The sequence below is a fragment of the Protopterus annectens genome, chromosome 12.part0 (genome assembly GCF_019279795.1).
Source record: "Protopterus annectens isolate FY-2018-M chromosome 12.part0, PAN1.0, whole genome shotgun sequence".
In the NCBI taxonomy this organism is placed as follows: Eukaryota; Metazoa; Chordata; order Ceratodontiformes; family Protopteridae; genus Protopterus; species Protopterus annectens.
In genome coordinates, this window is record NC_056746.1 from 395,513,012 (window position 1) to 395,529,989 (window position 16,978).

At 38.5% G+C, this 16,978-nt stretch overlaps 1 protein-coding gene across 1 annotated transcript in view; it reads right to left on the reverse strand.

Annotated features, from left to right (window-relative positions):
- Positions 1-16,978, reverse strand: part of AP5Z1 (adaptor related protein complex 5 subunit zeta 1) — a 680,304-nt gene that overhangs the window by 424,577 nt on the left and 238,749 nt on the right. Inside the window, exons 5-6 of the mRNA XM_044089493.1 lie at positions 11,971-12,083; positions 9,973-10,141 (exon numbers count right to left, since the gene is read on the reverse strand). Coding sequence (XP_043945428.1) covers positions 9,973-10,141; positions 11,971-12,083 — 282 coding nt within the window. The remainder of the gene's footprint in view (positions 1-9,972; positions 10,142-11,970; positions 12,084-16,978) is intronic.

The window sequence follows — 16,978 nt, forward strand, 5'->3', positions numbered from 1 at the left end:
CAAAAAAAGTCTGGCCCTATGCTCACTGATGGCTCAACAGCCAAGGCCCTCACAGATGGAGCACCCCAAATCACAATGCCCTGGACCCAAACAATAAACGCATGTTAGGTGCGCATCCTGGGAGGGAAACCTGTGCCACAGGACACCCTCGTTTTGAAACCCTTGTCCATCTAAACAACTCCCAACTAACACTACAGTATAAAAAATGCACAGAAAACTACAATACAACAAAGAAAAAAGGGCAGGAAGGGAAAAGGATAAACTACACTACCTATCTAATGACAAAACCTATCTAACACTACTAGAACAACACTAACTGCTTACAAGGGTAAGGGAAGAAAAAATCTTGCCAAAAGATACTGCGCTAACCTTTTAATAATGAAAAAGTACAGTGGAGCCAAAAACTGAGCTCCAGACATGAATCACAGCAAACTAAAACTGGGGACTGATGGAGCAGTGAGGAGTTATGGATAAGAAAGGCACAGCCAAGTGGGCTAAAAACTTCTGAATTGACAGGTGTTGGATTTGAAACCCCACAGGATGAAGCCAGACAGAGCAGACAATATTGGATTAAATTATTATAAGCATTAATTCAGAAGACATAAGTCACAGTGAAAACAGTCTAAAGGAAACATAACTAGCTAGTCTTAATGTGACAAAAGTGGATAAGAGAGGAAATAGAAAAATATAATCGCACAACTAAATGTCTCAAATGCAAGGCAAGAGAAAGGTACACTAAAACAAAACTGCAAATCTTATTCACTATAATGCTTTTTGATAATCTATTCTGCAGAAAAGAGCATTAATGACCAAGAATATACCAGCCACTGTAAATATAATAACCCCTAACAGATGAGTAAGTTTGGGATCATCTACAAGCTACAATGTCTAAAGGTATACGAGGATACCACTGCTCTGAAACCAACTCTCCACCCACATAAAACAAAGTTCATCCCTGTCCATATTCAAGTGCAACTTGGATCTATAGATGGGAAACAGAAAACTTACCGCAGAACTGCACCTTATACTACTAATGGGCAGAGGCAGCTCCTAAATGTTTTATCTCATGCACGAGTCCTCTGAAATTAGCCATGGTATGATGCCAGTTATTGACCATGGGATGAGTAAGGCCGATCTCTAACTTAATGGGACAGGTTAATTCAAAAAGAGAAAATGGCTAGGCTTAAAATGGCCCACAATTGCAGCTAGCCTAGAACTTACCTATGAACTTCTGTCTTTCATGATCAACTGAAAATGTAAGCTGAAACAGTAAAGTACAGATGTGTAAGATACTTACTATAATGGCAAATTTTCAAGTAAAAGGTTACTGTAACACAAAATCATAAAATATGGGTTTTGTGCCCCTTTTTTCTCCAACCAGAACTTCTCTTAGCAGTGGCGTATTCCCTGTGAGGAATGATTGGAGTTTTTGAACTCGTTCAAGTTCTAAGGTAGATTCCTTTATATATCCCACAATGTATTACAATCTCAGTTTTCATGGGGATTCACTGTTATAGTACTTAACCTTATACAACTGTACCATCTTCTAGAGAGACAGTCACTGTATCAGTAAATCAATCATAGCATTTGGGTAGACTCCCAAGTAGTTCCTCATTTCTTCTGGGAGGTGGAAAGATTAGCAAATAATTATTCATACTATTAGTACATAATATGCATAAGATGCCAAAAAAAAAAACGAAAGCAGACACTTCATTCCTAGAGATGAAGAGGATAAACAAGACCGTGACCATTCAAATGATTTTAATGCATCCAGATAATTACTAAAGGTAATAAGAAAATAAGGAAAATGAAACTGTCGTATAGGAAAGCCATTAAATAAGATATTACTTGTACTGGTAATGTATATGCAATGGTCTTTGACATACATCACTTGGAAGCGACAAAGGTTCTTGCTCAAACAATACATGTTCAGAGGACTGTACTCTGCTAAAGCACATCATGTTTGCCTTTTTCTTTATCCATAACTGTCATTTTAAAAGTGGTTGCCAATTCTTTGCAGTAGGGGCATTCTGGTTACTTTGTCATTGTTAAAATGCCAACTCACAGTAGTGTTATCTACCGAGCATTTCCTCAGAACTTCCCCAGCATCTGTTAGATATCGTTATTGTCTGAGTTGACAGCATTGTTCAGTGACTATAGTTTGACTGTTTTAGCACAGCACTGTTTCGTTTATGTATACATACTGTTCTGCAGCAGGGCTCTATGAAACTTTACCATGTCCTATCATCAGGAGCGGTCCTAGATCAACTGGTGCCCTAGGCAAAAGGGATTCACAGTGCCCCCCCACACCACCCGGTGCCCCCATTCTGGTCTACCCACACCAAATAAATATTGGAAAAGTACCCCTGCTAGGGCAGCGCCCTAGGCAGCCGCCTAGTTGGCCTATGCCTATCATATGTTATTAGTTGCACCTTCCCTGGGAATGTTGATGAATGACTGCATTATGTTAGGTTACATTTTTTAGTTGTATTTTAAGGATGCATATAGTTTCACAAAACCATTAAAGTAACTTATCTGGATAGGTTTTACTGTCCATACTCCTTTCATGCTTTTTTGCTGTGAAAGGGCTCAGCCTAAGCTCCATAACTATGGCTGGCAAAAATGTTAGTAAGTAATAAGAAGCTTAAATAAAATTATGAACTACACCTTTTGTCCTTCCTTAACAGAAACTTAGTCTAAGAAGATGGTGAATTATGTAGAAAACATAACTAATGGTAGTAAAACAGAAAATGCAGAACAAGAGATAGATGTATTGAAAATCACATTTTTCCCTGATGAAAGTTACCTTCTTCAGAGCAGTGTCTGGTTAAGGGACTTACTCACAGTCACATAGTTAGGCAATGGAGGCTGAGGGAATCAAACCTGCACCACTACACTACAAGAAACCCCTCGTTAACAGCTCCTTAACCCTCTAAGCCCACTGTTAGACATGGATGGCTACCAGAATGACTCTTAATGAATGAGCCAACTGGTCATGTGGGACCTGATAGACAGCAAGCAGTAGGGAAGGAAAACAGCATATAAAAAATGAGTCCAACTGACTCAGAAAAGAAAAAGAAGTAGTATGGTTGCTTCTGCGTTTGGATATGAATTTTTCCTTTTGCTTGCTAAGAAAATGTTGACTCACCTCTGGCTGACATAAGTAAGAGGATACTGTTTCACAAATAATTAATTTGGAATGCTACAGTCATCACATTTTAGTTGTGTCACTGAACTCTATATACTTTTTATCAAACTATCCATGGAGCAAAGCATTTCTGAGTAAAAAAAAATAGTCTATCATGGAAATTACATTTCTGCCCATAACAATGAGTGATTTAATAGAATGAGCATATTAAGCAAAAGACTGTCAAAAAACAATTAAGACTAGCCAGCTCCACATATGGTCGAAACTCATTTGGTCGACAGTTCATACGGCCGAAACTCATTTGGTCGACGGCTCATTTGGTCGACAACCAGTATTCAAGGCACTTAACAGGGATTTTCCCCTCTCCCCAAAGTTGTGCGACCCTGGAGGTGATCTACATATAGTTAGAGGGTGTGGCGCACAGCCCCCCCACACTGGGGGATGTGGGGGACAAAGCCCCCCACTAATATTCATTTAATATTCGTTTAAAACATGAAAATACAACAAAAACGAAACCTTTTAAACAGATATAGGTGGGGGGCTTTGCCCCCCACCCCCCCACACCCCTCTTACCTATATATATATATATATATATATATATATATATATATATATATATATATATATATATATCAACTCCAGGGTTGCACAACTTTGGGGAGGGGGCAAATCCCTGTTAAGTGCCTTGAATACTGGTTGTTGACCAAATGAGTTTCGACCATATGAACTGTCGACCATATGAATGTCGACCCATATATATATATATATATATATATATATATATATAATGTGTGTGTGTGTGTGTGTATATATATATATATATATATATATATCTATATATATATATATATATATATATATATATATATAGACACACGCGCGCGTGCACTCACAGAGCCCTGACTACATTGCAAGTGGACAGAGTTTGATTAGTGGCTCAAGTGCCTACAGTAGCTGGTCTGGCCGAGGAGGATGCTTGACCATCCTACAGGAAGGGAAGAATCCCTGGCTCATTAAACAGATGATACACAGAGGGAGCATTTGGTTCTCACTTAGTAGACTACCAAACCAGTCAAGTATGTGCTACCATTGTGCATTCACACTATGCAGTCTAGGGGAAACAGGTGTTTGGAGGGACACTTCCCTCAGGAAGCAGCGAATGTTTGCTTGGAGGAACCACTAAGGTGGAAGAGGAGAAGTCCCCCAAGGACCAGCAAGCAGGCCCACTCCCTTACACCTGAATCTAGCTGAGTAATGGAGAGAAGATAAGGAATATTGGGTAGGAAGAAAACGGGAAGTAAGGGTCTCGCCTAGTCCAGGAATATACGGCTCCCATTCCAATGGAATAAATGGGCAAAGTGGACGAAGGTAGGCAAGCCATCAAAGGAAGCAAAAAATAAATAAATAAATAAGCCTGTACTTCATGTTATGGCAGTCAAATAGGCATGACAACAAGGTTCTTTCTCAAGAAGATGTTGCATAATCTTGTTGCTTCTTTCCTAAGAAACAAGCTGGCAAAAGACAAATATTAAAGTAGACAGATGATCTGAGAGTTTTTGGGGACAGGACGTTTGGGAGTGGTCAGAGTCAATAATGTGTAGATGATTCATCACTATGACTCACTAGGAGTCTTCCAGAACACTTAACAGGAAGTTTGACCTATGTTCCAGCTCTGAAAGGTGCTTTTAGTGCTACTTTGCCACTACTCAAATTCTAAAGTACACACGCCCTTTTCCCTGAAATTTAAATAGTGCTCCACTGGGGACTTTTTAAATTACATTAAAATTATGTTTTAGGAGGTTGTTCTCAAACTATACCAAATGGACTGGCTTACTTGGAGCAGTATAATGTACAACTGTGAGTGAGACTGTCTCAGCAACTTTTCCCTCATGGAACAAAAAATGCACAGTGGCAAGAAAACCAGTTCTAACAGCTTTACCCTAGTGACAAGCGTAGTACAAGTCAGATTTAGTGGATGTGCTTGTTTGACTACAGGATATTCAAAGGGTATTGAAATCTCTCTCTGGCCCTTTTTTCTGGTTTTTAACTGATCTGATGTTTGACCTATGTTTTCTGAAAATTCCATCTTGTAACTGCACATGTTGTACTGCAGAATACTTAAGAGGCACTGAAAAACAAGAAATGTCTGTTTTTTTCATGTTTCCATTTGATTCAGTTTTGTTCCTGTAAGCTGCATCCCAGTTCTCTAGTTATTCTGAAAATTTTGGGCATGCATGCAAATTTCTTGCATGTGGTGGGGAAAATTAAACTATGTTGTTGGTTTTGGCAAAACTGTATTTTAATTCATGGTTATCCAACATTTTCACAAAGGTGTGCTGTTAACTTTTCAGGCTTAAAATAAAAGTTATATAACTAAAAACAAAACAGCACCAAAGCACGACTGCAACCATAAAAAAGGTTTTAATAAATACGGAGTAAGCACTTTCACACAATCAATGAGCTTCTTCAGACAATGTATCACAAAAAACAAGTAAAATAAATAGCATAAATACTATCAATCAAAAATACAAACCATCCAATGAAAAAACACATTCAATTAAAACAATAAAAAAATCATTTTTTGGGTTTAGAGTGGTTGAGATGGTGAACTGGGACATCCATGCGGGTGATTTTAGGAATTTCACTGAGGAACATGAGTTGTCATGGATAATCAGTAAGCAAGCAGATAGGTTTCCTGGCATTAATGGAAAAGTTTCCACTAAACCAGCTTTGAAAGTGAGAGATCTCTTTAAATAAGTAATGATTTTTTTATTGTTTTAATTGAATGTTTTTTCATTGTATGGTTTGTATTTTTGATTGATAGTATTTATGCTACTTATTTTTCTTGTTTTTTTGTGATGCACTGTCTGAAGAAGCACACACTGACTGTGTGAAAGCGCTTACTCTGTATTTATTAAAACTTTTTTTTATGGTTACAGTCATGCTTTGGTGCGGTTTTGTTTTTAGTTATATTATGTTTTGGTTGATCAGCACCATTAGTTCCGTTGGGACTTCTGACTTTGTATTAAAATAAAGGTTATTTTCATGAGGCGACTAAGGCCTATTCTGTTTCTCAATCACTATCATACAAATCTATCTGCAAAGGAAGAGAATTCAGTCTAGAGGATTATTTATGGTCAGCAGCAGAAAAGGATAAAATAACTGCTGCAAGTTCTTTGTCATGCAGCAGTGCAAAAAAAGTAGCTATATCTCCTTCCCTTTTAGTTGCATTAACTCAGTCTTCACCTAAAACTGTAAATATTACTATGGAGTTAGTTTCCTTTTTTTCCATGTCTTTTTCAAAGAGCAGTGGCATTTTCCTTGAGATATGGACCAACACAATTAATGACAAAATTAATAATCTTTCAAAACAAATGAAAGTAGTAGATATTTTATTAAAGTCTGATATTCTACAAATTAAAGAATACAGTTCTAAGTCCAATGTTTAATAATGAGAAGGACAAAAAAAGCTAAATTACTAAAACAAGTGTGCTTAAATTTACTTCTTTACTTTCATCTCTGACAGCTAGTGTGATTTGTGATTGGAATGCACCTGTGTGGACTGAGGTTAATAGTTGCTTTGCACACCAAGTTTAATGCTGAGATGATTACTTTTATTAAAGTCTGATATTCTACAAATTCATGAAAACAATAGCAAAATAAATGCTCAGTTTGATCAAATATTATCATCTATCAAATCTCTTACAAAGCAGTTGGAGTTTCTCAAATTACTAAATGAGAACCTGTGACCAAGACTTATGGTTAAAGTCTGGAAACAGAATTTAAATCAAAGAATTGCAACTTCAGATTTGTGCATGTTTCTGAGGAAAGGGATTCACAGCAGGAGTTAAAGTCTATTCAAACTGTATTCTAAGTATTAATGAATATTCCTGCAGAAGAGGTTTGTAACCAAATTTGGACTGATGTTTTACATAGATATGCAAGATGCCAGCTGCTTTATGATGTCCTGTAACTGTAAAATTTCTGGAACTGAAAAAAAAAAAACAAGATACTGACTGCATAAAGGCAAAATAATAATTTGTTTGTGTGTAGTCACAACCTCAGGATTTTTAAAGAGAGACATGCTGGGATGCCAAAAAAAGAGTGCAAGTCTGCAATTGGAGAGACATGAGCTTTGGGTTAAAATCTTATTTTCTTACCCTGAAAAATTAATGGTGTTTCATAAAATACAAAATTAAGAGTCTGACTCATCAAAGGAACAATACATTTGAATACATTACAACTAATACCTTGTGCACTTTACAGTATATTGTGAAGGACGCTAAGGCTTGTTTTCATTTGGTACACTGCTTACAGCATTTATGCACTGTTTAGCACAGCTATCTACCAGTTACTATATTATTGTAGTGGTTATGCTATTTAGATCGCAAAGTAATGCATCTTATTTTCAAGAAAGTAAAATTGTAAACAATATTAAAAGAAAACTGATGAGTACTGAAGAGGTCACAATCTATAATTGTTATGCAAGGTGCAGCCTTTAGGAGCATTAAAGTTGCAGAAGTATACATTTGTATACTTAACGACACCAAATAAAAGAACCAGAGTGAATTACATTTAGAGAGGAACCTAAAATTTATGGCACCTAAACAAAGGTTGATTTTATGAACTATTACTTTAAATGGTTGGAAGCTAAGCAAACCTTTATTTGTGTCATCAACATTTAGGAATAAGGTACAATCTAACAAAACTTATTACAAGGTAGGTGCTTCAGGTGATCTGTTTCAAAAGCAGATTAATGTCAATGACAATGTCAAGCAGTCAATCCCTCCCAACAAAATGGGATGGGAAAGTTCACATGCCCCAAATACATTTTTTGTTATCTCTGTTCAACTAAATCTGACTTAGACCCACCTTTTCTGTTTTGAAGTCAACTAATTGAAAAAGGTACAACACTGTGAGTTTACTCTCACTCAGAACAAAATTTATGATGCTAGTGACAAACTGAAGTCCCAACAAAAATCACCAGTAACTGATACGCTCCCTCCCGATTCCTACAAGTGCTTCAAAATACAAAAAGCCCTATTAATTTCCAAAAATGATTCAACTATATACCACTCCAAGATGACTTTTGGCTCTCCATCAAAATCTACTTGAAATTATCTTAATTTGTATGAACTACAACAATTTTTTCACGTTACACACTACAGACCAGCTTTTCTTTTGAATATAGATTATGGAGTAAATAACTGGTTGCTAAAAGGCATACAACAATTTTGCCACAAAAATATATATTTGTCCCTTTTAGACACTTACCACAGCCAGCTCTATTCAGCAGCTATTAATAATGGTCATCTATATCTGTAATACATATATTCAAGCCTGTTGAAATAACTTCATTGGAGATATATGCCCAAAAGGTATTTGATATGATTAATAGTGTAATGCAGCAAATTTGAAATTTCTATTTTCAGTTTTCATCACATCTTGATTAGATAAGACTGCGCAGTGGCACAGCGGTTGCGTTGTCGCCTCACAGCAAGAGGTTCTCCGGTTCGATTCTCGGCTGGGGTGCCTTCTGTGTGGAGTCTGCATGTCCTCCCTGCATATGTATGGGTTTCCTCCGGGTGCTCCGGTTTCCTCCCATGTTACAAAGACATGCATCTGGAACATTTCTCCCCGGGTCTCTGCTGAAAATTGGCTTTGTTCCAAGTCGGACTTCCCCAGTAGACAAATATTAAATAAATAAATAAAATTATAACTTCGGCAGATGTCTAAAACTAACCCATATATTTTGATAAATGGTGGTCTCACTGATTTTTTTCTTACAATCAAATGGAGTATGACAGGACTGTTCTATGTCCTCATCTACTTATGCTAGTCATAAAATCAATCTTAGCTCTGTCGTTAAGATTTTTTCCTTAAGCTTGAAGTTTTTCATTCTACAAATAGTACATATATGCAGATGACGTATTGCTGGATATTAGTCATACTTTTGGTCAAGGTTTTGCACTTTAACCCTCAGGATTCAAAATATGGTTGGATATAGACATTAACCAAAAATAATTCTAATTTATTAACAAGCTCAATTTACATATTAAGTCTGTACTGAACACACATTCAAATATTTAGGGTGTTGGCATCATTCTACCTCTAACAGCTGTTCGCAGTAATGCCCTAAGATTATAGAAGTACAAGTTAGCTTTTCCAGAGATGACAAGCATGCCCTCTTTCTCAAAAGCACAAATTCAATATAATAAAAATGATCTTTCACTGTCCAGAATTTTTTTTTTATTATTCAGACTGCCAAAACCAGTACTGTGTCTGTTTGTCCTGTGCCTCTAGAAAGTGATTACATTTCATGCACAAAAAGAATGCGGACATGTTTTGAAGTGAAAATCCCCTTGGAAGAGGGTGCAGCAGTCTCTCACAAACAGTGAGAGACAGAGAGAGAGAGAGAGCTGTGAATATTGTAAATGCTATGCATTTTTTGACGAATTTTACTGAATGAACTGCGATCAGAAAAGGATCATAAAAACACAACATGACCAAGTACTGGACAATTACACATAAAATAAGGTTAACTGTGCTTCAAAGCAGGCAGACATATCAACCCATCTTACTCCACTTAATCATATGTTACTTGTACAGGAGGTAAACAGTCACAAACAATTTTGTTCTAAAGGTGTAAAAACATCCAGACATAGGATGATCACATGAGATCATACTCTGGTAGCAATGCATTGGTCTGAAATGGCAATTTCAAAAGGTTAAACAACTCCTCCTTTACTTCAAGCCAAATAAAACATTCACAAGCCTCTTGATCTCTTAATATGACAGTTTCAATAACAGGCTGGGAAACATACCTGCATCATCACCAGTAATGACATCACTGCCATAGCACAGCAACCATTTCCTCAACATGGAAAAAACATGGACATTCATCCACTGATCCTCTGTGTAATAATTACCAATTGATAGCACTGTGAAGAAATCTGCTGCTACTGCACCATCCACCTCATTTATTGGACCAGGCTAGAGGAGATAAACACACTAACATTAATAGATAACAAGAGTGATAAAACATTTTATTTTTTACTACAATCCAGCAAACTAAATTTACAAAATCCCTCCATTTAAAATCACATCCACATTGTTAAGAATAGGAAATGAAAAAGTTACTTTGTAGTTATCAATTCATTTTACACACACTCCTCTCAATGAAAAGATATTGAAGTAGGACCAACAGATAGTCTGAGTTATTAAGGTGGAGTGTACTGCTTTCTTCAGTGTCCACCCCAAGCTTTCCCCATGCAAAAGCAGGGATACCAAACAGCTTCATAATGGGTTAGAACATAAAATAGTAACAAAAGAACGCTAATCATTCAGCAAGCCAGTTCAGAAATGTGACACATCATTTTAGTCACCCACATAGTGTTAAACACCATGCTAATGCAATCACACAGTGCTTCCGTAAATTCAGTATCTTTGCAGATTCTATGTACCAAATAGAAAATCACTCTCTATTTGATGTGTATGTGCTTCATTAGTTCACTAGCTCAACACCATTTCCTGTTCCATCTCTACTACAAAGTCACCCTTTTCACTTATGAGCTAATTTGCAGCAGCAGCATTTGTCAAATTGTAGATAAACCATGATCACAGTCATTTCTTGTAGGCTTACTGATATGGCTTTTATGCTCTTCAAAGAAATTATCCAAAACACACACAAAAATATCAAATCCTTCAGCATAAAATAGTATCTACAAAGACAAACCTGAAAAATTCAGAATATTAGTTGCATGAATGTCATCCTCCTATCTAAAGTTATGGCATAATTTTAATTCAATGACACCAACTATGCTACAATCAAGAATGAAAATTGTGTGCATACACAATAATAACTATGTAGGAGTGGCTCCGTCCTTGGTAACCTTTAGGATTAGGGCTACAGGCATTAGGGCTGCTTAACACTCCACATTTTCCCAAGCTGATGCACTCTTCCCCTCTACCCCATAATGCACCAGGATAGCTCCCTTCTCCAGATCTGAGGTAGCCTAAGGCTAAAGAGAAATCACACAACAAAGACCATAACACCACGGCTGGGGATGACTGAAAGCATCATCACTGAGGATGGCCCCCTCCTACAGATCTATTGTTCCATCCTCAGTAACCTCTAGGACAGCATCCACAGTGGCTGCAAAAGATGATCTGCTTCTGAAAGCCGGGTCCAATTTGCAGTGTTTGCCAAAGGTGTTCAGGGAGGACCAGGCTGCAGCCACACAGACATCATCCACAGAGGCATTTTTTAAAAAGGCAAATGAGGAAGCTACAGCCCTGATGGAATAGGCCTTAGGTAGACAAGGCAACTACTCATCATGAAAAGTATAGTACAAATGGATGCAAAGGGAACACCACCTAGAAAGAGAAACCTTGTACAGAAATTTCACCCAAAGGCCTGACTTTATAAGAAACAGAAAAGTGGGCATTTCTTGACATATTTGGTCCATTGTGAATAATGTATGATATATCTCAACTTTTTATTGACATCAAGGCAGTGCAAGAAAAACTCTTCACTGCTGGCATAACCACAATACACAGAGAGAGAGAGGGGCAAATTAATAGCCTGACTGAGACAGAACTTCTAATGCCACTTTTAACACAAATGGCAAGTTGGTTGGAAAAGAAATGTGGTCCCTGGGGAGGATTAGGAAATGAGATTTAGTGAAAACTGCATGAAGCTCTAGAACCTGTCCTGGCAAATGTAAGAGCCACTAAAATCAGAGCCTTCCAGCAAGACATTGTAGGTTCAGTGCTGTTCTTGATCCCTCCCCTCCTCAAGCACAGCCTCCACTGTTACTTACCTGCCTTGTTCTAGAACCAGAAAAAAAGCCACCACTGGATACCAGCACTCCTTGCTGTACACTTGCATATCGAAGCCAGTCCACAAACTTCTTGTTAATCATGTTGACCTGGTCTAGAGAAATTAAGAGAAAAGATAGTTAATAAAACTTGCCAATCATGCAAACAGCCTAACACTCAGACAGCAATTACTGAAGACTGATGAAAAATCAAAAATGCGCTATCCACAGTCATAAAATGCTTGATCATAGGAAAATAAAATTTACTAATGAATCAGCAAAAATAAAACCAATTAATATTTCAAAAAGTGATGACATCAGTGTATTTACATATTTAGTATTGTGGTACTGGCAGTAAAGACTGTGTGCACTTCCAAAATGCTTAAATATTTACACAACAGAAGATTCTTCGTAGAAGCCTCATGTAACAACATCAACATTGCCTATCAGGCTATTGATTATCTTACAGAAGACATTTTCTTGACTTTTGATCTTCCTGTTGACCTCAGAGACTTCTTTATGGTTAAACATCCTCGTATACCGGGAATTTTTGGTATCCCCAGGATCCACAAATGTGTGGAAGACCCTCCTTTGAGACCTAGCCTGGCTTCTGGTGGGTCTAAAACTGAGCCCTTGGCCAAGTATGTGGACATGAAGTTAAAATTCCTTATGGATGACAAACCACATTTGTTAAGGGACTTTTGGCATTTCTTGGAGGTAATCTCGGGTACTAGTTTTTTTGAACGTGCAGTACTGGTTACCATAGACATTAAAGACTTTTTCTCTGTTATACCTCATGAAGAAGGCTTAAGAGATGTTTCATCATGCAATAGTCAAGGGCATATTTTGGCCTTGTTATGACCTTGTCAGCATAGCATAAGCAGAGTGTTTGACTAAGCATAAGAAACACAATGTTGTTATACCCCACTGATGTCCATTACCATTAGGGTGACTGCAAAATATCCCAACTAACAAATTAAAACAAAGAGTTAGAAGATAATGGACATTGGCTGGGTATAACAATCCTGTGTTTCTTATGCTTAGTCAAACACTCTGTTTATGCTATGCTGACGAGGTCATAACAAGGCCGAAATATGCATATCCATAGCTAATGGGGGATGGCTTTATTGGCCTGAAACTGTCCATTAAAACGACTTCAACTCTAAAAGTCATGGGCAATCAGAATCACCATATAGCTGAAACACCTGATGTTCATAAGGGTCATTTGCATATATCCCATGTGCCTCTGTTACAGGAGGTTTAGGAGGTCACTCATTGGACGTTCTAGCTTGGCTGGAGTTTTCATTTAGTTTTTTTTTTTTTTTTTTTTACAAAAACAACTGCAATCTAGAAAACACGTTTGAATGGAGTGGTAGGAACTCAGATAAATTTATGAGGAATTGGGGTATGAAGAAATGTGGTTCATGTAGGCAATGTAGGTTCATCCTGGAGGGTAACAGTTTTCAGGTGCCTGGCTTTCCGAATTTGATTACTGTTAAAGGCAGATACGACTGTAACACCGATGGGGTGGTTTATATTGCCCTTTGTACTTCCTGTCCAGCCTTCTACATAGGAAAGACCACTGGTGCCCTTAAGTCCCATATTCACCAACACACTTCTGCTATAAAAAGGTCTCACCAGTGTAATGTCCTTTTTCGGCAAAGTAGAAAATGTAATAATTTCAAGAAATTTTCCTTCTCCATACTTGAAAAGGTGGAATTGCAACAAAGGGGTGGTGAATGGGAAACTCTCCTAGAAAAAAAAAAGAGCTTTTTTTGGCAAATTTTGTTGAATGCCACTAGCCTGCCTGGCATCAACAATCTAGTTTCTCTGAAACCTGCTCTAAAGATCACAGCATCTTGTATTTCATAAATGTACTGTGATTATTTTTAATTTTTTTTAAGTTTTATTTTAAATAAGATGCATTTCAACCCATAGCTGTATTTTTTTACATCACTGAATGGTCTGTGTTTTAAAGTGAAGGGTTTGTGTATGTTTATTTGATATATGTCACTTTAAAATTTTTGGAGCAAGTTTCAAAAGGTTATATAAGGTTTATTTTTAACCAGTTTCTGATGAAGTTCAATGGTGGTGAACAAAAGTGGTAAGACTTCTGGTTTTAAGACATTAAAAAGGTTTGGATTTACCCTTGCAGCATTCATTTTAAATTACTGTGTAAACAAGTCTGGATTCAGGGTCTACATTGGACAACCAGCTGTAGACTGGGAAATTTCTACATCTCTGAGAAAATAATGCTCTTTGCTTCATAGATCTTGCCTACCTTACCAAAACAGTATAACCTATTAAAAAAGAAGCTTCCAAATACTCAGCAGTACAGTGCACTATGAGAAAGATTTCCTTCATTCACTAAGTTTCTGATACCAGTTTAACCTTACTCGAGGTTGCAGGGGAGCAGGACCTTTTTCCAGCAACCAATAAGCACAAGGCAGACAACCAATCGAAGACACGACACTAGTCCACCACAAGATGCACACTGCACATTTACATTTACATATGGACACTTTGGAGGCCTCCTAATTCACTCACCTTCATATTTTGAGATGTGGGAGGAAACTGGAACACCTGGCTAAAACAGTAGTGGATGTAGGGAGAAGATAAAATGCTCTCTAAAGAAAACAATTTAACAGGGAAAGCATTTCATAGGGTGGACATTAGGTAGCTAAAGGAAATTACAGTTGTGTACACTTACCATAAATGTAGATGTTCGAGTGTATTCACTGTTGTAGTCATCACATTTGGGTTATATGCCTGCAGGTAGCCCTCAGTCGGCCTGAATACCAGAGTCTTGGGATTTCTGTGTCAGATGCTGTCGCTTCTTCCATGACGTCAGGACGTCATGGGTATAAAACATGCAGCCGACGCCATAACATCAATTTTTGTTGTCCCAGATGTAAGAAACCCCCTAAATAGGAAGCAATTACATGGTGTGGAACACCCCCAGCAAAAAGCAAATACCAATGATATAAGGTATGCCAAACAAAAAGGATAGGTAGAAGTAAAGGGACATCAGGGGGCTGGAGGGAGGGTAACCAGGACTACAATAATGAATACATTTGAACATCTACATTTATGGTAAGTGCACACAACTATACTATGTTCTTCTTGTTTCATTGTTGCAGTCATCACATTTGGGTTGGATTCCCACAGCTGAGGATGGGTGGAGGCAGTCAAGAAGCATTAGGGCTGGCAAGCAGGCCCTGTAAGACTGCTGTAGCAAATCCAGCTCTGGATTTAGAAAAGATAGGTAAGTGGTAATGCTTGGTGAAGGTGTGTACATGTCTCCAGGTTGCAGCTTCCAGGATATCCCTGGCAGGGACTCCCCTGAGAAATGCTGTAGAGGCTGATGTAGCTCTAGTGGAATGTGTTCTGATCCCCTTGTGGGGCAGGTTTCCCATGATGTTTGCAGCAGAAATGGATGCAGTGTGCTATCCATGTAGAAATGGTTTGCCCTCTGCCCCTGTAGCCAATCTGACTAGCAGCTGTCAGACTTTCAGAAAGGTTTAGTCCTGTCCAGATAGAACCTAAGCTGCCTGTGGACGTCCAGGGAGTGCAGGATCCTTTCCATTGTATTCTGAGAACTAGGGAAAAGGTTGGCAAATGAATGGATAGGTTTAAAGCCACACTAGATACCAACTTTGGCATAAATGATGGGTTAGTCCTGAGGGAACCCTGTCCGCATGGATGATAATAAAGGGTTCCACGGCCATAAGGGCCTGCAATTCAGACACTCTTCTTGCTGAAGTGATGGCTAGGAGTAAAGCTGTTTTCCAGGAAAGGAATTTTAACTCTGCTGAAGCAGCAGGTTCAAAGGGTGGAAGCGTGAATTTTTTTCCAATACAAAGTGGGAGCTCTCCTGGGCGGTCTTAAATTTCTGGCTCCTCTCAAGAACTGTTTGACCAGAGGATGAGAGAAGAGGGGAGGCTCAGTATTACAATGAGCTGAGATGGCAGAGGCATGAATCTTAACTGAAGAGAAGGATAGGCCTTTGTGGAACATTTCTGTTAAGTAATCTAGTATATGAGGTAAGCTGGGCACATCTGTGTCCATTCCTTGAGACTGGCTCCAAGAACAATATATTTTCCACTTTTCTGAATAGGATTTTCTAGTAGTAGGCCTTTTTGCCTCCAGGAAGACATCTAGCACCTGTTTACTGAGGGTTCAGGGGATGAACCAGGCTGCTAGGTTCAGGGTTTGTAACTGAGGATGCAAAATCTGGCCCTCCTGCTGTGACAGCAGGGAGGGGGTCTGAGGCAGGTGTCAAGGTGGCAGTACTGTCAGACTGCGCAAAGGTGGGTACTAGTGCTGGCGTGGACAGTCTGGTGCAATCAGGATTGTCCTTGGCTTGTCCTGTTTGATCTTTAGTAGAGCCTTCTAGATGAGGGGCAGAGGGGGAAAAGGCATAGATTGAGAGGTTTTCCCATGTAAAGGGCAGAGCATCCACTTTCCATGCTTGGCTGTGGGGAGTTCTGGAGCAACGTCCTGAGAAAGTTGACACCCGTGACTTTTTAAGTACAATTACAGTTTCCTCATATACAGTCTTGCATATGGAATTAGTAAAATGCAAGAGGCCATGAACCCTTGGGCTTGCAGTATTTGTCTTGCAGATAACTGGGTTTTGGTGGCCAGTAGATTGAAGTAATTTGTCATATACATTTGTTTTTTTGGAATGAGGAATGCCATCTGGGAAGTTGTGTTCAAGCTTGCTCCCAGGAATACAATCTATTGGCTGGGTACCTGATGTGATTTATTTTCGTTGATTGGGGGGGGGGTGGCCTAATGGTTAAGGTGTTTGCCTTACAAACACAAGGTGCAGGGTTTGAGTCTCACAAGGGATAATTGGCTAGGCTTAAAATTGCTCACAAGGGCAGTTAGCCTAGTACCTATCTATCTATGAACTATGGTGTACCCCAGTGAAGTTAGAAGACTCCTTACAAATGTCAGGTGCTGGAGTAGCAATTCCTGACTGTCCGCCTGAATCAGGCAATTGTGC